At 35.9% G+C, this 23,876-nt stretch overlaps 3 protein-coding genes and 1 long non-coding RNA gene across 9 annotated transcripts; 2 read left to right on the top strand and 2 right to left on the bottom strand.

Moving 5' to 3' along the window:
* The first annotated feature begins 3,633 nt into the window (after nucleotides 1-3,633).
* Nucleotides 3,634-10,966, top strand: LOC130955283 (uncharacterized). 3 transcript variants are annotated; one of them, XR_009076701.1, is made up of 5 exons: nucleotides 3,634-3,994; nucleotides 4,562-4,618; nucleotides 5,194-5,482; nucleotides 5,720-5,845; nucleotides 10,403-10,966. It is a non-coding gene; the product is annotated as an uncharacterized LOC130955283 (long non-coding RNA). The 3 variants fall into 3 exon arrangements; XR_009076703.1 differs by having other exon boundaries at nucleotides 5,726-5,845; nucleotides 10,403-10,630; XR_009076702.1 differs by lacking the exon at nucleotides 10,403-10,966 and adding an exon at nucleotides 8,304-10,091.
* A 4-nt stretch (nucleotides 10,967-10,970) lies between these two features.
* On the bottom strand, nucleotides 10,971-14,829 carry LOC130955282 (pentatricopeptide repeat-containing protein At2g36240-like). Of its 4 annotated transcripts, none has more exons than XM_057882116.1 (3): nucleotides 12,303-14,829; nucleotides 11,726-11,915; nucleotides 10,971-11,581 (listed from the first exon to the last, which is right to left on the bottom strand). In XM_057882116.1, the coding sequence occupies exons 1-2, from the start codon at nucleotides 13,486-13,488 to the stop codon at nucleotides 11,881-11,883; spliced, it is 1,221 nt and encodes a 406-aa protein (XP_057738099.1). In that variant the 5' UTR covers nucleotides 13,489-14,829; the 3' UTR covers nucleotides 10,971-11,581; nucleotides 11,726-11,880. The 4 variants fall into 4 exon arrangements, with proteins under 4 accessions (XP_057738099.1, XP_057738098.1, XP_057738097.1 ...); XM_057882115.1 differs by having other exon boundaries at nucleotides 10,974-11,581; nucleotides 11,848-11,915; XM_057882113.1 differs by having other exon boundaries at nucleotides 11,025-11,581; nucleotides 11,848-13,537; nucleotides 14,490-14,829.
* Nucleotides 14,830-16,598: 1,769 nt separating this feature from the next.
* LOC130955397 (copper-transporting ATPase PAA1, chloroplastic-like) lies at nucleotides 16,599-17,772 on the top strand. The gene is made up of 3 exons (XM_057882246.1): nucleotides 16,599-16,980; nucleotides 17,057-17,210; nucleotides 17,443-17,772. The coding sequence occupies exons 1-3, from the start codon at nucleotides 16,693-16,695 to the stop codon at nucleotides 17,448-17,450; spliced, it is 450 nt and encodes a 149-aa protein (XP_057738229.1). The 5' UTR covers nucleotides 16,599-16,692; the 3' UTR covers nucleotides 17,451-17,772.
* LOC130955396 (potassium transporter 7-like) lies at nucleotides 17,747-23,773 on the bottom strand. The gene is made up of 10 exons (XM_057882245.1): nucleotides 23,332-23,773; nucleotides 22,372-22,600; nucleotides 22,023-22,271; nucleotides 21,778-21,828; nucleotides 21,058-21,318; nucleotides 20,642-20,694; nucleotides 20,420-20,534; nucleotides 20,079-20,333; nucleotides 18,988-19,510; nucleotides 17,747-18,736 (listed from the first exon to the last, which is right to left on the bottom strand). The coding sequence occupies exons 1-10, from the start codon at nucleotides 23,620-23,622 to the stop codon at nucleotides 18,220-18,222; spliced, it is 2,544 nt and encodes an 847-aa protein (XP_057738228.1). The 5' UTR covers nucleotides 23,623-23,773; the 3' UTR covers nucleotides 17,747-18,219.
* Between the last annotated feature and the right edge of the window lie 103 nt (nucleotides 23,774-23,876).

A 23,876-nucleotide genomic window follows, 5' to 3' on the forward strand; every position in this document is an offset into this window, starting at 1 on the left:
ACGCAGAATTGCTAGCCTCCATCTTTCTTTTTAACTAGGATTACCGGACTTGAGAACGGGCTAGTGCTCGGACATATGATGCCAGAATTCAGCATCTCTTCTACAATTTTCTCAATCTCAGTTTTCTGATATTGTGGGTATCTATAGGGTCTGATGCGAGGAATCTCTGACCCTTCCTTCAAGATGATTGCATGGTCCTTCTCGCGTTTGGGTGAGAGGCCTACAGGAGTCTGAAATAATCCCCATATTGTTGTAGAAATTGTTTAGCTTCTGCAGAAATCATCTCTTGCTGTTGCTCCTCGATGGCAGCAACCCTAGTGGTGATAACATAACCCTCCCCATCACTTTTCAGAGCGTGCAAAGTCTTCTTCCATGAAGCCTTGCTTCTGCTAGAGGAAAGATCACCTTTTAGTTGTATCTCTCTGCTATCTTGCTTCCAGTTCAATGTTAATTCTCCATAATCTCCAACAAACCCTCCTAGACTCGCCAACCATCCTGTTCCTAACACCATCTTCGAACAGCCCAGCTTCATTACAAAGAAGTTTTGGACTATTTGGACCCATTGAATATTCAAGTGAACCCCTTCACAGCCTTCATGCCCCTTTTCTATAGCGTCGTTCCCCACCCCCACTTGAAACTCCCTTATCTTTCTCATTGGTAACTCCAGCCGCCTAACTACCTCGGTGGCAATGAAATTTGCCGAAGCCCTAGGGTTGATGAGCACCACCACTGTTCTATCCTAAATCTCCCTTGGACCTTAAAGGTCTTGCGAGTAGTAGGTCCACAATAGCTATATGATGACAGTTGCAGCTCTTCCCGTTCAGGTTCCCCTTCATGTGCCTCTTGGTTCATCCCTATGTCTCTTTCTGCCTCCTCTTCTGCATATTCTTTTAGGAGTATGATTTGATAGTGCTTCATGGAGCACTTATGATCAAGTCCCCACTTCTCTTCACATCTGAAGTAGAATCCTTTCTTCTGTCTCTCTGCCCACTCTTCATTCGAGAGTCGCTGTCTGCTGTTGTTACGAGTCGTCTGCGAATGAGAAGCGCTGCTGCCTCCGTTCGAACTATTATTAAATAGTTTGTTAGCTCATTTTTTCTTTTTAAACAGTTTTGTATGGAATAAAATAACTTTTTAAAATTTTTAAATTATTATTGATTATATAGATATTTTATATAAAATTTGAGTACATACATGAATATTTATCTTTAAATTTAATCTTTTTTTAATTGCTTCGCATGAAATAAATTTTTTTTTGTAATTTTTAAATTATTAATTATGTAGAAGAGTATTATATTTGAAATTTGAGTAAATATATTTTTAATAAATTTTTAAATAAATTTATTTAAATTATACCACAAAAAAATATTTTATTCTATGCAAAATAATTTTAAAAAATGACTTAAAAGATATTAGGGGTACTATAAAAATTTGTAATAGCTCAATGCATAGTAATTCGAATCAACCCCATTCGAAATATATAAGAACAAAACTATGGGATAAATCAAAACAGCTTGTTTCGAATTATTACGGACTTTACATGCATGCATAAATCGACTCTATGCTGCTTCGAATTGTATAAATCTGACCAATTCGATTTGTGTGTATCTCTAGTAATTCGAATGAAGGCTGATTCGAATTACGTAAAATTGTCCTTCTGGTAGATCATTGTAACGTATTTTTTGGTAGAATTGTGCAATTTTGGGCTCCATTTGGTTTATATGTGTGATTTACCCTAAATTTTAGTTTTACATTTTTTATTTTATTTATTTTTTATTTACATAGGACCGGATCAATCGATTCAACCAGTGATCCACCGATTGAACTAATAACCTGACCGGTTCGATCACCGGTTCGGTTCTGACAACTATGGTGGGAGAGGTGAAAAAGATGTTATAAGTTGTTTGAACGTTTTAATTTTTGACTAGGAAACAAAGATTCTAATTTTTACGTTAGATAAGCGCTAAACCATTAACTTTAAATTTAGAGTAAACTACCATTTGTACCAGAAAGTTGAAAACGATGACATATCTACTCATAGAAGAAGAAAATTATCATTTGTACCCATGAAACATAAACTTTTGATAACAAAACTATCCAAATCCAAAAAAATTATTTGAAATGTCCAAATTCCCTACCACCACCACTTACTCCACACCACCACTTTTTCAATCCCAAACCCACGACTGACACTCTTCCTCACCACCACCTTAAACCCTAACCACTACCATCACTCAAAATACTTTCCGTGCCTCCGACGAACATTCCAGAAACAACGATTATTTCAACCAAACACAGAACAAGTACAAACTTCAACCATGTCTTGTTGTAACTCAAAGAAAAGAAAGAGACGCACTTGAATTTAGGGTAGAGTTCTTCCATTGAAGGGGTAGCAGATGTGACGATCATAGAATATAGATCCCAATCCGTTGGTTCTCTTGGGAGCGTTTTATGGCCGCCATGAGGGAGTTCGACACCGGAGGTCCGTCGTCGTTGGCGGTGGAGGAGGGAGGTCGTCTAGGAAGCTTGTGGATTTTGGATGGCGACAATGATGGTGGTGAAGAAAAGTTTGGGTGGTGGTGGAATTTGAGATTAAAAAAGTGGTGGTGAAGATAAGGGTAATTTAGGAATTTTAGGTAATTTTTTTGTGTTTGGATAATTTTATTGTGCGGAACCCATATTTTATGGGCACAAATGGTAATTTCCTTCTTTTATGGGTAGATATGTCACCATTTTCAACTTTCGTAGGTAGAAATGATAGTTTACTCTTAAATTTTTATTCTTTTTTACCAATACTACCTTTCATACATGTTATTATTTTATTTATATGAGTTTTTTTTCTGTTATTTATTATTTTTATTTTTGTTAATTTTTGTTTAGTTTGAAAAATTATAGTTTACTAAAAAAAAAGTCCCAAGAGTATTAGGAAAAAATACTATATAAAAAACATACTAAAAAAATATGGTTAAAAAAATAACATGTTCTTTTTAATAATGATGAATTTAAAAGTGTTTTTAATTAATATTATTCAAATAATATTTATTTTATCAAAATCAATTTTGGTATAGAATTACTAAACATAAATCATGTTGACAAAAATTCACTCCTACCCAAAATCAATTTTATAAATTTCAAGGTTGTGAAAATCGGACTGGACCGTCCAGTTCAACTGAATTAACCGAAAACCGATTACCTGACCGGTCCAATTGACCCTCAGAATCGTCCTGCAAAAAACTGGTAAAAAATCAATGATTAACCGATTAACTAGACGAACCGGCCGAGTATTTAACGATACCGGTTTTTTATTATTGGTCTGAAACAGCGTCGTTTTGACGCGTAGGAAAAAAAAAAGAAAAATAAAAATCTGTTATTGAACATCTGAATTATAGTTCTAAAAACTGAATTAGATCGACCGGTTCAACTTAGATTAACTGAAAATCGATCACCCGACTGACCTAATTGATCTCATAAACTGTCTAACAAAAACCAATTAAAAAATCAGTCAAATCGACAGTTAACCAATAAATCGTCAAAACCGACCTATTTTTTAGAAGATTTTTGGTTCAGCATTACTCTTAAAATGGCGCCGTTTTACATTTTATAAAAAACAAAAAACCCTAAATCTACCCGACCACCAATGCAGCCCAGGCACACTCCCACCTCTCTCCTATCTGAACTTTTGAACTTTTGAAATTGAAAGAACAAACTCAAGAAAGAACGCTAGCCACCCAGTCCCGTCGCCCGCATCCACCGCAGCCCCGCAGCACCGCAGCCACCAAGCCCCCCGCAGCCCCGTTGCGTGTATAGGCATCGCGTGTAGAAACTCCGTCACCGTCGCAGGAAGCTCCGTCGCCGTCTTAGGAAGCTCCGTCGTCGTCGTAGGAAGCTCCCTCGCCGTCGGGCGGAAGCTCTATGGCCGTCGCCGTCTCATCTATTCGAGGGCTCTCTCTCTTATCGCCGGTGTCGCCGTCTCTCCCCTTCATCCTTGTCGCCGGTAAGCAGTGTGACTTGGAATCATTTTTGCTGTTTTAGTGTTTTACTATTGTTTGAAACTGAGTTGCTGAGTAGCTGGATTTTGTTTACTGAGTTAATTTTGTTCATGATTTCTGTTTGCTGGATTTTGTTTACCTAGTTAATTTTGTTCATGATGACTTAATTTTGTTCATGATTCTCTATGCTGCTTTTACTCTCATTGTTTTGAAGCTATTTCATATGTGCACATTGTTGTGGACATTGTTCATATAATCCGTTGTTCTTTTTTATTTTTTTTTATTGGGAAAGAAATGTTGTTCAAAATTTGGAGCAAAGAACAAAGTGTGTATTCTTTTAAAATTTACATGAGATTTGGTAGCTCATGAGAATTTAGATAAATGTAAAAACTGCTTTAACTCATGGTTTTCATCTTTCTTCGCTGCATTCTCAGTTATTTAGTGATGTTTCTTCTGTGTGTGTGTTTTTTCTTCCATATGTTTACTAATAAAATTTATCTCTTATATGTTTTGGGATTTATTAATTTGCTTAATATCTTAACATGGTTACCAATAATTTTCCGCGATGATAGACGGCTAAGATGACTTTTCAGCAATTTTTGAGGAGGAAACGCCAATCTCACTTTCATGTAAGCATTATCTCTGCCTTTTCGGTTTTTTTTTGGTATTATAAGGAGTATTTACTTTTGGATCTGTGTTTTCTGTGAAAGATGCACTTGAGAATGAAAAAATGATTTTATCTCTTACCTCCGAGTTTAGAATTAATAGCAGTATCTTTTTGTTTCCTCAAATTCTTTCACTACTTGTTGGAAATGTATCACTTTGCGTTAATCCTATTTGATTGAAACGCTCTTATTTCTGTAAAATAAATTTACAATATATTCAAATAAGACTGCCTCATTTGTGAAAAGCAACTGCACTTGGGCTTTTATATACTAATGCTAGGTTATTATATACTGACAATGCTATGTTTTCATATCTTAATAGTTAATAGTGAGTGAAATAACAAAATTTGTTTCATTCAATAATAGTTATTATGTGAAACTATAGAATTTTAAATTTTAATAGGTTAAAAATTATTAAATTTACATATTTGAAATTATATATAGAATTTTTAATAATTTTGTTTAATATTTAATCAAATTAGTTGAACTCCGGTTAAACCTCAGTCAAATCATAAACTAGTGAACCAGTACTCTTACAGGTTTATTGACCGGTCCAGTTCTCGCAACCTTGGTCGGAACCAACATAGCCTCAGACCCTTTTGTTTAGTCCCTCGCCTCACCACACTTCAACCCTAATTTCCTCTTCCAATCTTCCTCCTACTCCAACGAAGAGCAGCCGCCACCATCACCGTATCCACTCCTCACCGTGGGTCGTCGGTGTGTCTCCCCTCCTCGCCCTGTTCCTCATCGTTTCTGGCTGTCACCTCTTCTATGCTTCCGTCAGTCTTCCTGACTTCATCGCTGGCACTAGAATTGAGGAAATCACAGGTTGTATGATCTTCTTCCTTCATATGTTAATATGTTATGATTTTGATCAAGTGAATTTTCTGGAGGAATAATTCTCCCCATTGATTTTGAATATTGCTATGAGGGAATTGCCTTGCATCCTACCTTTTCACCGAACACTTATCTTTCGATTTTTCTATTTCTTTGAACTCAAGATTACGTAACATGGAACTACCTTCTATGGACCTAAGTTTTTTAATTAATTTCTACCTTTTGTAGTTGCAGTTTGTATCAAGCTGTCCAAATATTGTTTCACAAAGGCTTATATGGAGAAAGGCCTTCAGCAAAAAGTTGAAACGAAAGCAAAGGGAGCGCATGCAACCGAAAATGGATATAGACTATCAGGTTCCATCTGAATACTTCACTCGGTTTTCTAAAAGTTATTTTTCTATAAAATAAATAAAAAACTAAGCTATGAAAATTTAGTACTAATATGGTGCGTTAGCAAAGACACCTTTATGAGAGGCGTTTTCAGTATTGGAGAGTTAATTCGCATATCCGGTTAGTGCCTTCTACATGGAAATTACGATCTCGTTCAGCGTCTTTAGTGGTAAAGGCGCCACCCGGTTCAGTGCATCCTAGTCAACAATGCCAAAAAAAGGATACAGTTGCCACCATGGCAAAAAGAGCGGCTGAGCAGTATATTTCAAAAGGATGACAATTTGATCAATAATTTGCAAAACTTAAAAATATTATAGTTGATAACAGACATGAAAAATGTTTTGATTGACAAATTTTTGTTTAGGTATCATAAAGGGGCCTAACCCAAGGAAAAGAAACAAAAACAATCACAAACACAAATACAACTACTAACTAGTTCATTGTCACGTTAGAAGGAAGTGAAATGTAAAACTCATTAACATCATCAGTCAAAAAAGGGGCTAGTTCTCCAGGAGCATCCAGAAAGTGGAATCCTGAGTAACTCCAAGCTTTGTTTCTCTCTACGTATGTGCAAACTTGATCTTCCATAGTCTCTTTTGCGTTTGATCTATCCTTTTGAGAATAGGGTTTTGATTCAATCTGCACCCAAAATGGGAGTTCAACAAAACCATACGATCAATACATAGCATTTACAATATTCCTTTGGCGATGCTGTCCATCCGTATCAATAGAAAAAGGAACACCATTTGGATTGAAATTTTGGCTTGAAAAACAACATACAAAGTTAGTTCTATAATACACATAAGCACTTTTAATGAGATTCTTATGCAGTGTTTAGTTCCAATGATCCAGCTATGAGTCAATATCTTGTTTTAAAATAATTAGTATTTTATGCGTGTGAACAAGTCCTGATCTCACTCATCAAAAGCAAAAGAAGTGAGTAAAAGCACCACTAAAAATAACTATTTTATAAGTTTCATTCAATAAATAATCAGAAAATAAAAAAGAATTCACAATTACTCAAAAATAATTCAATAAATTACTAAACAAATCATATTCAGGTTTCCCATCCAAGAATCTATTCCACCCCATGGGAGTCATATCCTTGGAATCAGAAATGAGAACAACAAAAGCAGTGGGTGGATATATAATGTATTCTTTTCAATTAACTTGGAAACAAATCATTTCACCTGATTGCTAAGAAGACTTTCACTCTTTCACGGAGAAGTTTTCATGCTTCCTCATTCATATTTCTATGGAAAAGAGCCATGATTACTCATTCATATTTTTATGGAAAAGAGCCATGATTATTGGATTATAACTATCAAAATTTGGAAGGCCACCATTGCCTTTCATCTTAGAAATTAAGGCCTTTGTTTCATTAATAAACCCCTCTTTGGTAAGCCCACAATCCACATATCATAATATTATAAATATCAATATTACAACAATTTTTGACCAAAAACCCTAAAAAAAACTCTCTTGCATCCCTTCCTCTTCCACATTTTCACAAACCATTCAAAGAAGTATTGCACATGGATTGATATGGAGTAATCTTTGTTATTATAAACTTTGTGAAATAGTACAATTATTTTATCAGGACGATGGTTTATGCAAAACAAACATAGTATGCAACAAGTGATTAAATTAGGGAATTGTCTCATTTTTTTCTATCCCATCAAGAAGAGCTTTGACTTGATGAAAGCATCCCTGATTTGCATAAATCACAAATTAAGAAATTGTGCGTTTCAATATCAGGAGCTACACCTTTGGTTCGGATCTTGTTAAAGAGACTAATGGCTTTATCTATCTTTTTGTTCCTGAAATAGCCATTAATCATAATGTTGCAACAATGAATATCGGGTGCCAAACTTTCTCATATAATCCTGTCAAACTAACTTTTTTGTATCATTCACTTTCTTAATTAGAAAGTAACCATCAATTAATACACTATAAAACACAACATTAGGCATATAGTCTTGTTTTAACATCATACTAAGTATTTTTTGAACTTGTCCAACTTTTCTTCTACACAAAGTATTGAATTAATATACTTAATGTATATTCATTTGGTTTGATGCTGTCTTTCATCCTTTTTCTTCAACAATTTATTCTAATTGATTAACACCATTCGTAAATTAAAGAGGAATAAATGAACTCATTGGGAGAAATTTCTCTTGAAATCAAATCTTTGGCCTTCTCTACAAGTCTAATTTTGCATAATGCATCAACAACGGTGCTGTATATTATTAAGTTGGGCTTAGTTGGTTTCTATTCCAGTATTTGCAATGGCTTTTTTATCTGATTTTTCTCACAAATTCTCTTGATTAATGTCCCATAAGTGACTTCGTTAAGTTGAAATCCCATGACATCTACCTTAACGTGAAGCTCCAATGTTTTGATAAGCTTCATGTTTATACAGAATCTTTTTACAAGGATAGTCGGATTAATGACATCTATTTGATGATCCAACTTGATAATCTTGGCCATGCAGAGGAAGCGAAATTCATTTGACCCAAAAGACAGGAAACTTATGGAAGGGTTCTGTATAAACATGAACCTTACGGACGTTAATCAAGGGGATTTGTGAGGAAGGTCGGATAGAAGAAGTCATTGAAGTGCTGCAAATACTAGAGCAAAAACCAACTAAAGTCCAACTTAATAATCTACAGCATCGTTGTTGATGCATTATGCAAAATTGGGCTTGGCCGAAGATTTGATTTCAAGAATGACTGCATGGAGAATTTCTCTCAATATGTTCATTTATTTTTCTTTGATTTATACTGTGGTGATAATAAATCATGAGCAACTGTTAAATTGTTGAGAAAAATGATGAAATGCAACATCAAGCCAAATGAATATACATTAAGTATATTAATGGATGCTTTGTATAGAAGAGGAAGAGTTGCAGAAGCTCAAAAAGTACTTAGTATGATGTTGAAATAAGGCTATATGCCTAATGTTGTGATTTATAGTATATTAATTGATGATTACTTCTTAATTAAGGAAGTGAATGAGGCAGAAAAGTTGTTTGACAAGATGATCAGAGAAGGTTTGGCGTCCGATGTTCAGAGTTGCTACATTATGATTAATGATTATTACAGGAACAAAAAGATAGACCAAGCCATTAGTCTCTTTAAAAAGATTGCTTACCAAAGGTGTAGCTCATGATATTATAAAGTATAATTTTTTAATTTGTGGTTTATGCAAATTAGGGATGCTTTCATCAGTCAAAACTCTTCTTGATGAGATGGAAGAAAGGAGACAATTCCTTAATTTAATCACTTGTTGCATACTGATAGCTTTTTGCATAAACCAACGTTTGATGAAGCAATTGTACTATTTCACAAAATTTATAATAACAAAGAGAGTACTCCATATCTGTCCATGTGCAGTACTCTTCTTGATGAGATGGAAGAAAGGGATGCAAAATAGTTTTTTGAGGGTCTTTTGGCCAAAAATTGTTGTAATATTGATATCTATAATATTATGATATATGAGCTTACCAAAAAGGGGTTTATTGATGAAGCAATGACCTTAGTTTCTAAGATGAAAGGCAATAGTTGCCTTCCAAATTTTGATAGTTATAATTTAATAATTATGGTTTTTTTCATAGAAATATGAACGAGGAAGCATGGAAGCTTCTGCGTGAAATTCAGGGTGAAGGTCTTCTTAGCAAGATTTGTTACAAAGTTAATTGAAAAGAATACATTATATATCCACCCGACCAGAACTTTTTGTTCTCGTTCTTGTTTAGGATTCCAAGATTATGACTCCCCGTGGGGTGGGAAATATTCTTGGATGGAATGTAATTTATTGAATTTATTACGAGTAATTGTGAATTCTTTTTTATTTTGTGATATTTTTTAGATGAAAATTACAAAATAGTTATTTTCTAGTGGTGCTTTTACTCACTTTTTTTTACCTTTGATGAGTGAGATCAAGGGCCGTTTCACACGCATAAAATACTAATTATTTTAAAACAAGAAATTGACTCATGGCTTGATCATTGGAACTAAACACTACATAAGAATTTGATTATGTGTATCATATAACTAACTTTGTAAGTTGTTTTTCAAGTCAGAGTTTCAATCCAAATGTTGTTCTTTTTTCTATTGATACTGATGGGAAGAATCGCTAAAGGAAATATTGTACATGCTATGTATAATGTATTGGCTTTGTTGAACTCTCATTTGGGTGCAGATTGAATCAAAACCCTATTCTCAGAGAATAAATCAACATGCAAAAGAGATCATGGGAGATTAAATTTGTACATACTTAGAGAGAAGAAAAGCTTGGAATAACCTCAGGGATTCCACTTTTTGGATTTTGCCCCGGATAACTTGCCCCTTTCTTGACTGATGATGTTAATAAGTGTTACATTTCACTCCCTCCTAAAGTGACAATGAACTGATGTTGTACTTGTGTTTATGATTGTTTTTGTTTCCTTTTCTTGGGTTAGGCCCCTTTTCATTTATGTAATGATTGTATCGTTTTGTTGAACTCCCACTTGGGGTGCAGATTGAATAAAAATCCTATTCTCAGAGGGATAAATCAAATGCAAAAGAGACCATGGGAGATCAAGTTCGTATATACTTACAGAGAACGAAGCTTGGAGTAACCTCAGGATTCCACTTTCAGGATGCTGCTCCTGGAGAACTCGCCCCTTTCCTGACTGATGATGTTAATGAATTTCACTTTATACTTTCATTTAAACTCTAGTTTGACAAAGGCCAATCTAAACAGGAGGTTGAAGGGTGAACAATGGAGTCAAAGTCTACAGATTGCAATTGTTTCACGAACCTCACTGGTTATTAGTGTGGCCACCGGTCCAATTGACCAAGAGATTAGTTTCGATTAGTTTACGAGGTCTCTATTTTCCTTTTGAGATCTTTGAGTCACCATATTAGTGTGGTCATCGGTCCTATTTGATGGTCAAGTTTTGAGATAGTGTCAGGTGTTATTGTATAGCTTTAAGAGCCATTTTTGGACCTACTTGTTCTCCATTGCTTCCCTTGTCTTTGGAAACACTATATTCTCAAAAAATCATGTCAAATCATATTCACAAAACCTTATTTTATTAATTAAATTTGGTACTGCTAATATATAAACTAGTTATAGTTAAAGCTACCTTTACAGTAGTTTATACACTATGTAAAACGTTAGCAAGTTTCTCTGGGATTTTATAAAATAATAATTGGAGCCCAACTTCCTGTTTTTGCTTAATGATTTCTTCAGATTTTGTATAATTTGAAGGTACTTAATTGCCCACTGCACTTCAATTTCATTAGAAACACATACTGTATGTCGTCTTGCTACACTTTCAACTTGTAGCATGATGATGAAGATGCTATTGATCTGGTATTTTTGTTTCCTCTCAAGGTGCTGGTATTGTCCTGTGTTTTTTACTCCTCCTAATCCTATCTGTAGCAATGTTAATTTACACAATTTGGGAAAGATAGAGAAACACGGCAATACTTAAGTAATGGTATTGCAATTATCCAAAGTACTCAGCAACCACTAGTGTATGCTGCCTAGCTTGGATTGTCTTTTCAACTTCAGCATTCCCTTTCAAAAATGAGAATCACAGCGCATACCTCCAAAAATATCTCCCCAGGTCCTTAGCCGGGGTTATGTGATGGCACATTGGCACCCACATCACCACTTCTATTCTGCTATTAGATCCAATAGGACATCCTCCTGAAAGAATCAATATAATGTGTAAAACAAAAATTACAAAGGCTCAAGGAAAGAAGCCAACAACTAAAATGTATCTGAAAAATACCACTATTCAAGGTATCGTAAATACACAACAGCAAATTCAAATTAGTAGTAAATACCTACAGTTAAAATAATGTCTTGTAATTCAAAGGATTTAGGTTGTGTGTAACAGGGACAATTCCATATAAATCTATAATCTTGTAATATAATCAAATAGGCTAAGAGGATGCAAGTTGAGTACGGACCATCTTCAGAGAAGACTTGCGGATTAACTTCATTCATGCTCCAGCTGACTTCACATGATGGATGACAACTGTCATTAATAAATCATTCATATTAAGCTCTCAATCATTCATATATCATTTATCCTAGGCTTACACTTGTATTATGTGTGGTCAAGTTTGTTAGGCTGACGGGGGGGTAGAGTGTGGTTGACATGTGGATAGTGCATTCATTAATTCATTATATGAAGCAAGATCAGGTATGAATCCCCTATCCAACATCTCATTCACCACTGACTCTCCTTCCATTTTCCGGCCCTCTCCTGTGTATCCATTAACCAAAATTTTATATGTCATGTCGTCTGGTTCCAAACCCTTGCTCGAAGCAAGTAATCTTAATTTATTTGCTTCCTCTGTTCTTCCCACTTTGCAAATATCCTGAAGCACAAAATTAAAAGTCATAACATCCAGTATCATACCCTCTTTAAGCATCTTTTCCACTAATCTCCAAGCTTCTTTAGTGTTCCTCGATCTTCTCAACCCATCAATCATCACAATGCAAGCAATCAAGCTAGGCACACATCCTTTCTCCCACAACTCATAAATTAGCCTCAATGCTCTATCAACATCTCCATTCCCACACAGAGCATCCACCAAATCAAAATAATCATACCGTTTAGGCAAAACGCCCTTTCTGGAGAAATCAACTAACATCTCACACGCCTGCAAAACCTTTCCTTTCTCGCAAAGTCCACGAACCAGAATCTCACAAGTGACATTGGAGAACTCACACCCCAAATAAATCATCTCATGAGCCATCCCAATCCCTTCTTCAACCTTCCCCTCCCTAAACATCCCCTTAATCAAAGTGTTGAAAGTAACCACATTTGGCTCACACCCCATCTTTCTCATCTCCTTGAACATCTCCAATGCTAACCCAAACTTCAAATTCCTACAATAACCACTGATCAAGATGTTAAAAGTGAACAAATCAGGCCTAATCCTAACCCCAACAATCTCATCATAAAACTCCAGAGCCCTATCAAGCATGCCCCATTTCACAAATCCATGAATTATGATATTACAAACGGCAACATTAGGCCTACCGTCGATCAACCTGCACATGGAACGGAACGAGGAGACAGCTTCGTCCAATTTGCCGGCTTTGCAGTAAGCGTGGATGGCGAAGCGGAAGATGGATTCGGTGTGGGGGCAGGAGAAGATGGAGTCGGAGCAGGGGCAAGGGTTGGAGGCAATGAAATCAAGGAGGATGCGGAGGTGGTGGAAGCGGTGGGAGAGAGCTAGGGTTTGGGCCATCCAATGGAAAGTGGAGTGGTTGTGGCGGAAGGAGTCGACGAAGGAGGCCCAGGTGAAGACGTGGAAGTCGTAGTGGGAAAAGGAAGGGTGGTGGTGGAGCTTGGATTTGAGGAAATGGAGGAGGGATTCTGGGGTGAAAGGTGGGGAAAGATGGGTCTTGAGAAAGTTGAGGAGGCGGTGGTATTGGGAGTTGGGGATTGGGGTCACTGTGAGTGTTGGTGGTGGCGGGGGGAGGGAGGGATCTGGCGGCGGAGATGGGAGAGGAGGGTTTGGAAGAGGAGAGAGTGGGTGCGGCGACGGTAGGTGTAGTGGTGTTGCTATTGGTCTGAGCATTTTCTTCAACCCCATTCCTCAACTGTGCATACTACTTCCTCTGCTTCTTCCCTGAGCCTGAAAGCTGCATCCAAAAGGTGGGAAGAAGAATACGTGTGCATATAATATAATAATATAATTGATACATGAATATATTCCAACTCATAGTTATCAAAACCAAACCGGTAATCAACCTGGTTGATCCGGTCACAATTAAACATAAATATAAAATTACAAAAAATAAGCTTAAAATTAAAAAAGCATGGCTTCACAAACACATTAATAACAAACAAGTATTAATTCTTAAACATAACTAATGATGTAAAAATAGAAAATAAATTAGTTACCAGTACAAAATACTTTCTCAATTTAAATGAAGAGAGCAAAACATAACACAATAACTAAATCAAGTCCAAGGAGTGATCTCAAAATCGGCATCTATATCTTTATCGGACAAATTTGGAGCTTGCCCAACATTGCCTTCATTTTGATTTGCATCTATATCTTCCATAGCATTCTTACCAACTAATTAAAAACTAAATTCAACTAATTATACCAAATCAATACTGCCTGTGTAGGAATCAACTCAATCAATACTAAAAATAAAATCTATTCTTACAGCAAAAAATTCAGTTCATTGATAACTTTCAGCAACAAATTCAACTATGATAACTTTCAGCAACAAAAAGTTTAGCTCCAAACATTATTTACAGTGGCAAAAAATTTAGCTAAATGATTATTTCAGCAAGACTGCAACAAATTCAAGGTTCAGTGATAATCAGCAACAAATTCAACTTAGAGATGATTTTCATGAATCAAAAAATCAGGCCAGTGATATTTTCAGCAACAAATTCAACCTAAAATAACAAATTCAGTAACAAATTCAACTTACAACAACAAATTCAACAATTCCTAATTCAGTCATGATTTACAGCAACATTTAGATTAACAAGGCAAATTAATTGATTTTAGCAATTCAGCAACATCTCAAAATACAGGGAAAAGAAAAATCTGCAAGAGAGAGAACGGGGACTCACCAACGGTCCACGGTCCACGGCGATGACGACGAACAGAAACCAGAAGATGACGATCTCACGGAACGCGACGAAGCAAGCCACGACCCCACGAGTAGCCTCTGCCGCCGGCGACGATGAGCCCAGGGATGAGACTCGAGTGAGACGACGAGGAAGGCCGCGAGACGTCGGCAAGATGAACAACGAGACGCCGGCGAGTGTGACTGAGACGAGACTCGAGTGAGATTGAAAGAGACTCTAGTGGGCTAGGCAGTGAGAGAGGAGAGAATTTTGAGTCTGAGAACTGAGGGAGACAGAGCCACAGAGGTTCCGAGGGTGTTAGGGTAAGCTCACAATGATTCCAACCCTGTTTAACCTCACAATTATTTTTGGAATTCTTGGTAATAAGTATGAGTAAATAGTCAAATTGGTCCCCGAAAGATAGCCCAATCTTCAAACGAGTTTCCGTAAAAAAAAGATAATAAAATTTGTCCCCGAAAAATTTAAAATTGGTAACGTTAGTCCTTCCGTTAGTTGGATAATGACGTGTCACGTTAAGTGCCACGTGGCATATGATGACGTGGAGGGCTAATGCCACGTGTCACAAGATGATTGGTTGACATGTCAGATCGGTGACACCTGGCATGCCACGTGTCAGGTCAGTGACACGTGGCACTTGACATGTAAAAAAGTTATTTATAATCAAAATAGTCCTTGAAAGTTCAGACGTAAGTCATTTTCATCCCTAAAATTTTAAAAATTAATCAAATTAGTCCTTATATAATTTTTTTATTTTTTCTTGATAATATTAAATTTAAAATATTTTTTGATACTACTAATTTTAATAGAAATGTAATTGACAATAAAAAAATTAGTAATTGTATCTTTTCTTCTTAAAAATTTGTTCAATAAAATTATCTCTCTCCTCTAATTCTTGTCAAAATCTCTCTTTTTCTTTTCTATTCTAAAACATTTTTCTTACATTATTACATTTTGCTGGAATATATATATATATATATATATACTCAAAATTGAAATGTATGTATTTGTTACCCTAAATAAAGTTATATGCTCAAAATAAAAATTTATGTATGTTAACCTAAACAAATTTAATAAAAATTTATACATCTTTTTTTTCATTACGTTATTACTTTCATTTAGATTAACATACATAAATTTTGATTTTGAGCATATAACTTTGTTTAGGTTAACAAATACCTACATTTCAATTTTGAGTATATATATATATATTCCAACAAAATATAATAATGTAAAAAAAATGTTTTATAATAGAAAAGAATAAGAGAGATTTTGACAAAAATTAAAGGAGAGATATAATTTTATTGAACAAATTTTTAAGAAGAAAAGATACAATTACATTTCTATTAAAATTAATAGTATCAAAAAATATTTTAAATTTAATATTATCAAGAAAAAATAAAAAAAATTATATAAGGACTAATTTGATTAATTTTTAAAATTTTAGGGATGAAAATGACTTACGTCTGAACTTTCAAGGACTATTTTGATTATAAATAACTTTTTTACATGTCAAGTGCCACGTGGCATGCCACGTGTCACTGACCTGACACGTGGCATGCCAGGTGTCACCGATCTGACATGTCAACCAATCATCTTGTGACACGTGGCATTAGCCCTCCACGTCATCATATGCCACGTGGCACTTAACGTGACACGTCATCATCCAACTAACGGAAGGACTAACGTTACCAATTTTAAATTTTTCGAGGACAAATTTTATTATCTTTTTCTTACGGGGACTCGTTTGAAGATTGGGCTATCTTTCGGGGACCAATTTAACTATTTACTCTAATAAGTATAAATGAATTTTTTTGTATATATTTTCAACGCATTTTTAACTTCATTATTTAATTTTTATTTTTAATTAATGTTTTATTTTTATTTTTAGAGTATTTTATTTTCAAAATTCCATAAAAAAATTATTATTTTTAATTTTTTTACTTCAAATTTTTTAAAAGCAAAAAATAATAATAAGTTCATTAGTTTATTCAGTCACCAAAAAAGTTCATTAGTTTATTAATGTTCTACATGTTTAATTAATTAATCAACTGTATTAATGTTCAACATGTTTATATTATTGTGGTTCGACCCGAATTGGCTACACTAATAAGTAAACAGCTTTCTTTAGAGGATCTATTGAGAGTTCTAACCTGTGACTTTGGTGAGAAGTGCTGTAATCGCAATTATGGAATCTGCTTTGTGCCTCAACATGCCGATGCAGATACAGATGAATTTAAAGCCACTCTTCAAACCTCTCAACCGTCAATTCGCCACGTGGACGATTCAATCAGCAGCGAAACAGAAGCCATCACTCGTCTTCCGCTTCAACCACTCGTCTCAGCTGCCTCCTCTACGCTGCGTTTCCAGCTCAGCTGGTGGTGGTGACATTCCCTCCGATGCTATTGTTCTCAACGTTGAGGGTATGATGTGCGACGGCTGCGCCAATAACGTCAGGAAGCTTCTAGAAAGTCGAGTATGCTCTTCCTTTTTCTATTCCATTTTTTTTATCTTTTATATATTAATAATGAAATGAAATGATGAACGGGCAGCCACAAGTGTCATCTGCTACTGTGAATCTAACCGCCGCTAAAGCAGTAGTGTCTGCCGTATCCGAAGAAAAAGGTTCCCCCAACTGGCAGAAGCAATTAGGAGAAGCACTTGCTCAGCATTTAACTAACTGCGGTTTCAATTCTACCTTTCAAGGTATGATTTTGCTAATTATCGTTCTCTTCTAGTTTTTATCTGAATAAAACTAAGCTTTGGATTACCGTTTAGAAGTTACCAATCAATTGCTTTACTTTTTGCCAATACCGTACTCTTTTAGATGATGAACGCTAGTTACATGTTAGTTACAGCACGCACATGAATTTCGTAGCGTTGATTTGGTTTGGTTTGGTTTGCAATTTTTCATGAACCTTGGTGGATTAATTGGCAGGCGAGTGATGCTATCAAGAATTGTATGGACTCGATTCATGTGAAGTTAGCTGTGTTCATGTATTAGTCTTCTTTAACAGAGCAACCTGAATTGGGATGGCTATTGTTTTTGTGGACGTGGAAAATTAAAAAATTGTGATGTGTTAATTTCTTTTATCCATATGTTCAATGATCAAGCAAAATATATTTTCATGACAGTACAACAAGGTAGGAATTGGACACACCGAATATCAATACACGTTTTAGGAACAAAAGCAAGTGAAACAAATAAAGCTTATCAATCTTAATTCTTTCACAGGAAAATAAAGGTTTAAATCCCATCTACTGAATTGAGCAAGTCAAATTGAAATATTAGCTATTTGAGATGCAGTAATGTCATGAGATATGGCATTATTTACCGCAAAGTTGACAGAAGAATAAAATGGGCAAAATGCCACTGTACAGTACACGGTGTCCATACTTACATTGGCGTGAAATTTGACCCATTCACGAAGTGCCTATATAATTAACCAAGTACAGTTTTTCTCATTTCTGTTTCTTTATGTTATCAGCCTATTCCAACTACATACATAAATATGCAGATGGCAAAGCTCGCAACCACAAAACTTCCTCTATACGAGAGATGGGAACCGGAAAGATATTTAAACAATTTGGAGATCCAAACTAGAAATGATCAGATCAAGGAAACACTTAAGATTGCATTCGAAGTATGATCTTTCTGATCCTCGCTCTCTGCTATCGAAGTCTAGTTTCTAAGAAAATTGTCATCTGTTTTCTTTCAAACCATGTATGTCATGCCAACTTGCATCAGATTTGAGTGAGGTACAGTTAAAGTCGTGATACCCCTCCTGCTGTTCCTTCTCAAAAATGCATAGAAGTAGTTTATTACAAGCTTCTTGATAAACCATGAGTCCTTCCTTGCCCTTATATCCCCATGACCAAGAAGATAAACAACTCCAGATTCTTTAGCCTTGTGAATAAAAGATAACTCCCACTCAAGGCTCTGCTCAGCATCAAGTGCCGGGGTTACCTCCTCTGAAGTGCTTGCTTCTAAAGTGAGCTTTTTTGTGTCCTTATGACCAGCCAGAAGAGGAACCCCAAGTGAGTAAACACTCCCATTGGGAGCTACAAGAACCCTGGAATCATAGTGCCCTTCCTCTGAGTCAGAATCTTCATCCCCATCACTCTCCAGTGACCTCTCTTGAGCCTCACGTCGTATAAATTTTTCTAGGCTTTCAATCAGCAGCTGCTCAAAAGTCTGGTGATTTTCTTTACGGACATCCTTATAACCATACCTGTAGAAATTACAGAAGTCTGCATTTGTAAGATAAAAAGACATCTTCATTATGTGGATAGACATAATTTAACGAAGTTATTGATGTTCACGTGAAGCTACTGTATGCTTTGTTTGTAAAAGTAACTTTTAAGGTCACATTTTCATCATTCAAACAACTTTCCCAAGGTAAAAGTCAATTAGCTTGGATTTTGAGATTCATATCTAAACTGATCTCATGCCAAAATAATTCAATTAGACAGATCTAGTTACCTGGCAATACAACGGAATATATGATAGCTTTTTGGGCAGACTCTCCGGAAAAGGAACCTTTCACTTTGAGGCACCACAGAAACAGGAACATACTTAATACTCACAAAAATGATCATGGAGTGTATTGCTGGAAGCGTAGTCAAAAAATGGCCAAAAACTCCTGGGATTCCTTTGACTAACTCATTATAGAGAAGACCAATTCCAGGAGCCCGTATTGTGCCTAGATTGCTACCTAATTCTCGCATCAAATCCATTGACAGCTTTTGTTTGACTTCAGTTTCATACTTGAGCTTGCTTCCATAATTCCAAACATACATGATAAAAAACATTATCACAGCAAGGACCAATATAATCCAACTTCCATCTGCCACACTCCCCAAAACAGATGAGAAGAAAATCAACTCCAATCCCAAGAAGAATACCACAAATGTCAGCACTATGATGATGTGTATTTGCCATATAAGAAGCATAACAAGGGTTACTAAAATAGTGGTCATCATCATCACTCCAAGCTCCGCAATACCTGAAAGAGGACCAAGGATCAACCTGAATACAAATTCATTATAATATTACATATAATTTAGTAGCAGCAAAGGAAGTGCAGTGTTTAAAATACTATGGAAAGCTAAACTATGCAGTCTCCATATCCTTGTACTCTGTTTACCCAGTCAAACTGTTATTGATGTATTCACTATGTGAATTCAGAGGTATGCGACAGACATCCATTTAAAATAAAATTATAATAACAACTAGCTGATTGACCTGCGTGCGTGTGTGTGTGCAGAAATTGTGTTCCGACCTTATGATCAGTGCAAAGCAAGCACGGTAATAATGGAGTTTAGGGTTTCTTGAAGCAAATGGGTCTTCTTACAGAAGACTTAAGTTGTATTATTATCTCTCCGATGTAGTTGAGAACATGAAAAATGAAATATTGGTAGAAGAGTTCGAAAATTTTTAATAGTCCGAGTAAACTAAGTTTCCTATGCAGACTATTATATTACGATGCTTTATTCCACTAGGGGTAAATCAATGTGCTTGATAAATCTAATGAATAAATGTGGTGATTATAAAAATAAACAGAAACACATTACCATAAGCATTTCCAATCTCATCAATGCTGGATATAGTGCAGACCAAAACCAGAGAAACAGCCAAGAGAAACCAGTTTAGGACAGGAATATAGATCTGGCCCATAAATTTCCGGGAGGTATGAACGATCTTAAGACGAGGGAAACAACCAAGTGCTGTTGATTGTTTTATGCATGAAAATGTTGCTGTTGTCATAGTCCGACTTGCAATTAGTGCAGCAACGTTTGCAATGAGGAAGGTTGGCCAGAATGCACCACCTGCACACATGGAATGCGATTGCTTATAGATCCTGTAAATTGCAAAGACAGGCCTATGTAAAGAATGAAATGATAAAAACACTCACTTGGAACAGAAGAGAAAAAGGCTCGACCAGCATCAGCATGGTTTTCCATAAGGTATGCAGCTTGACCCAAATAACCCAATACTAGGCACGGCAAAACAAGAAAGACAAAAGAAAGCTGCCAATTACCACAATTAGTTTTTATCAGCACATAGTTGACATGACAAATGAAATAAAAGAAATGATTAAATGAAAGAAGCCTAATGGTCTAACATAGTTTGTTACCTGAACTGATTGTACAGAAAAGTAGCAAAGATCTGCAAACATGGCCTCTGAACCTGCAAAATGGCCCAATAAGTGATGTTAATCAATGGATGAAGAGTTTTGCATATGCAACCACAGCGACATTATACTGTATATTCATCATACTACATATTATAGTGGATGTTTACAGCGATAGATCAAGCTCTGGTTGAATTATTATTATCGATGAACCTTGAAATTTGGACTGTTCCACTCAAATAGTAACAAAGACTAAATGAAAACTTTGACACTGACCATCATACTTGCTACCAATGTATTGCCTTCGGAACAAATATAAAAGACTCACTAGGAAAACCAAATCTACAAATCTACATGACAAGGCAATGTATTTAGTATTATTGCATCCCTGTACCAAGATCCAGGATATATGTATTTACCAGTAGCACAAAGGAGACAACCCCCAAGAGAATACCATGCTTTAGTTGAGTTCCTCTTGAAAAAATAGTAGATGTGAATAGGATTAAATGCCTTCAAGACACCAGTATCATATTTGAGAAGATTGTATATCCCAATTCCAGCAAGAGAACAAAACCATATGAACAAAGCAGGTCCTACTAAAAGTCCCACTTTACTTGTTCCATACTTCTGTACACTGAACAAAATTATAAGGGATGCAACTGAAATCATCACCACTTCATCTGCATGGTTGAAAATCAACACAAGATTAATGCAACTATAAAAAATGCCTGCCAAATAAGGATATGAATAAACTCATGAATATGGCAACCTCCCTAATGAACGAGAAAATAAGACTATTGCAACTAAGAATGTCATCTCCATACAGAGAGTTAAATTACTATAGCCAAATCACAGCTAGGTAATTATCACCCTCAATAAATAATGCATGGGCAAGCCACTCAAGGGTGCATCTAACCTAACCACGAACATATACTTTGTAGATCAAATGATAACTGGCATAATATTGAATGCATTTTACAAGTACCCAATACACCCTTCTCTCTTTCCCACTAATCACAGCACCAGAATCAACCTTAGATCAAATATCTGTTCACTCCTTACAAGCACTCAATTCTCCCCCCAAAAACAAACAATAGAAAATACAGATAGTGGATTTTATTAGTAGCTTAAGGCAATACCTTGCTCGATTGCATCTACCCCAACTTTTAAACCACCAACAGAGGAAAGTACTGCAGGAAGACATAGATATAAAGTGAGACTAACTATAAAGAACAGAAGATTAGAGCTTGTTAATGAAACAACATCTGGCCAAGAAAACAAGCAAAAATTTAATATTACAAGTAACATGGGAATCATCCCAAACACTAGCACCAAATAGCCTGGAAAAATTGCAAAAATGAATAAAGTAGCAGCAGCAACTAACCTGACATTGCCGGTGTAACAACCCCATTAGCAATCACCATAGAAGTACCAGCAAGAACTAATATTAGTAGAATCTTCTTCAGAGTCAAAGAACTCTCAAGTCTTTCCTTGATTTTTAGGGACCTTTCAAGCTCAGCAGATGGGACCTTTAGTCTAAAGCTTGATATACGGGCATCTGATGGTAATTGATTGGGGAGAAGGCTCACTTTAGCATGACGACATATCAATGAGTACAAGGCAAAAGTACCACCTGTAGTGTTTGACAACGTAAGTGTTAGCAAACTAAGTTCAGAAGACAGAGAAAGACAAAGAACATTGGAGGCTTATTTAGAATATGTAACTTAATATACCTTCACCATCATCATTGGCCCACAGAACGACCAGCACATACTTCAATAAGGGAATCAGGATTAAAGTGTACAACACAAGTGATAATGCTCCAAGAATGTCCTCATCTCCATTGATGGGTGCCTTTCTAAACATGACACTAAAGGTATATAATGGACTTGTTCCCACATCACCAAAGACAACGCCAAGAGTCTGAAAAGCCAGCACGATTTTCTTTCCCATACTGATATCCTGCAAAGGAATATAAAGAAGAAAACAAGCAAAAAACATTGACATAGATTGTTCTAGTAGAGCTATATAATCTTATCATGAGCCATTACAGATTTTTAAGAGAAGGACAGTGACTGTTGGGCACATAGAATTTCAAGTACTCAAGGTAATTACAAACTAAAATTCATGTATTTCAGAAACTCAACAAGAGAATCAACACCAAGTATCTTTCTTTTTTCTACGTTACTCGTGTAGCTACTCTTTATGATCTTGATTGAACATAGTGAAATTTCTCTCTATCTTGCTCATGAATGTATATTTGCTGTAGATCACCATGGTAATTTTTGTTTGTGCCCCCAAAAAAAAAAAAAAAAAAAAAAAAAACAGACGCACACACAGAATATAAGCAAGAAAGCTCTCAGGTTGTATTCAATTTTTCTTTTCCTCGTGTAAATTCGACCTCCCATCATAACATTGAAGCTCACAGCTTTCTCATTTCTCAACTCGTCCACCCACTTCAACAACTTGTACTCTCTTCTTAGTTTCTATGAGCACACTATTCAAGTATCCCATGCCTTCATAAGAAGGATATCACACCATTCAAATCTTAACTTCCTTTTCATGCTTATAATTACTGCGTACATGCTAATTCTTAACCGAGTAAAGAAACTTGCACATAGATAGAAAATTGAATCAGCTACGACACAATAATTCCATAAAAGAAAAGCAAACCAAAATTTGAGAAGCAGCACCTCATAGTCAGTTCTATGAGCACCGGGGACATCAAGAGCCTCGACGTCGAAGGAATCAATTCGAGGTCCAGTTCGAATGAGTCTCTGCTCACCAATGTCCTCATCGTCAGAATCAAGCACGGAAGCGTAGCGACGGGTGTGATGGTGTCTCAAATCGGCGTTGAATTCTTCTATGTCGGAGTTATCCTCCTCGTCCCCCTGAAAAACCCACCTGGATTCGGTTGATTCCATGGAGTGTCCGCCATTGATATCACCTCTCTCCGGATCCCCTTCCTCCGTCGCCATGGCCATTGAATATACTGCTTTCTTCAGAAGCTATGAAAATGAGGACAAAATTTCTGTGAATTTTGAGCTCTGTTTTCTGCAAGTGAAGAAGGTGGTGAAGTGCGAAATTGCGCGCATCACGGCTTAAGGGACAAAAATGGAATTTTCCCAGTGGGGAACTGTGGATCACTGTGTCTTCGTGTCTAGAGAAGTTCAATAAATAATTAACTGTGATTTTATATTTTTTATATTTTACTTTGGGTTACTAAAATAATTAATAA

This window comes from Arachis stenosperma, chromosome 10 (assembly GCF_014773155.1).
Source record: "Arachis stenosperma cultivar V10309 chromosome 10, arast.V10309.gnm1.PFL2, whole genome shotgun sequence".
Classification (NCBI taxonomy): Eukaryota; Viridiplantae; Streptophyta; class Magnoliopsida; order Fabales; family Fabaceae; genus Arachis; species Arachis stenosperma.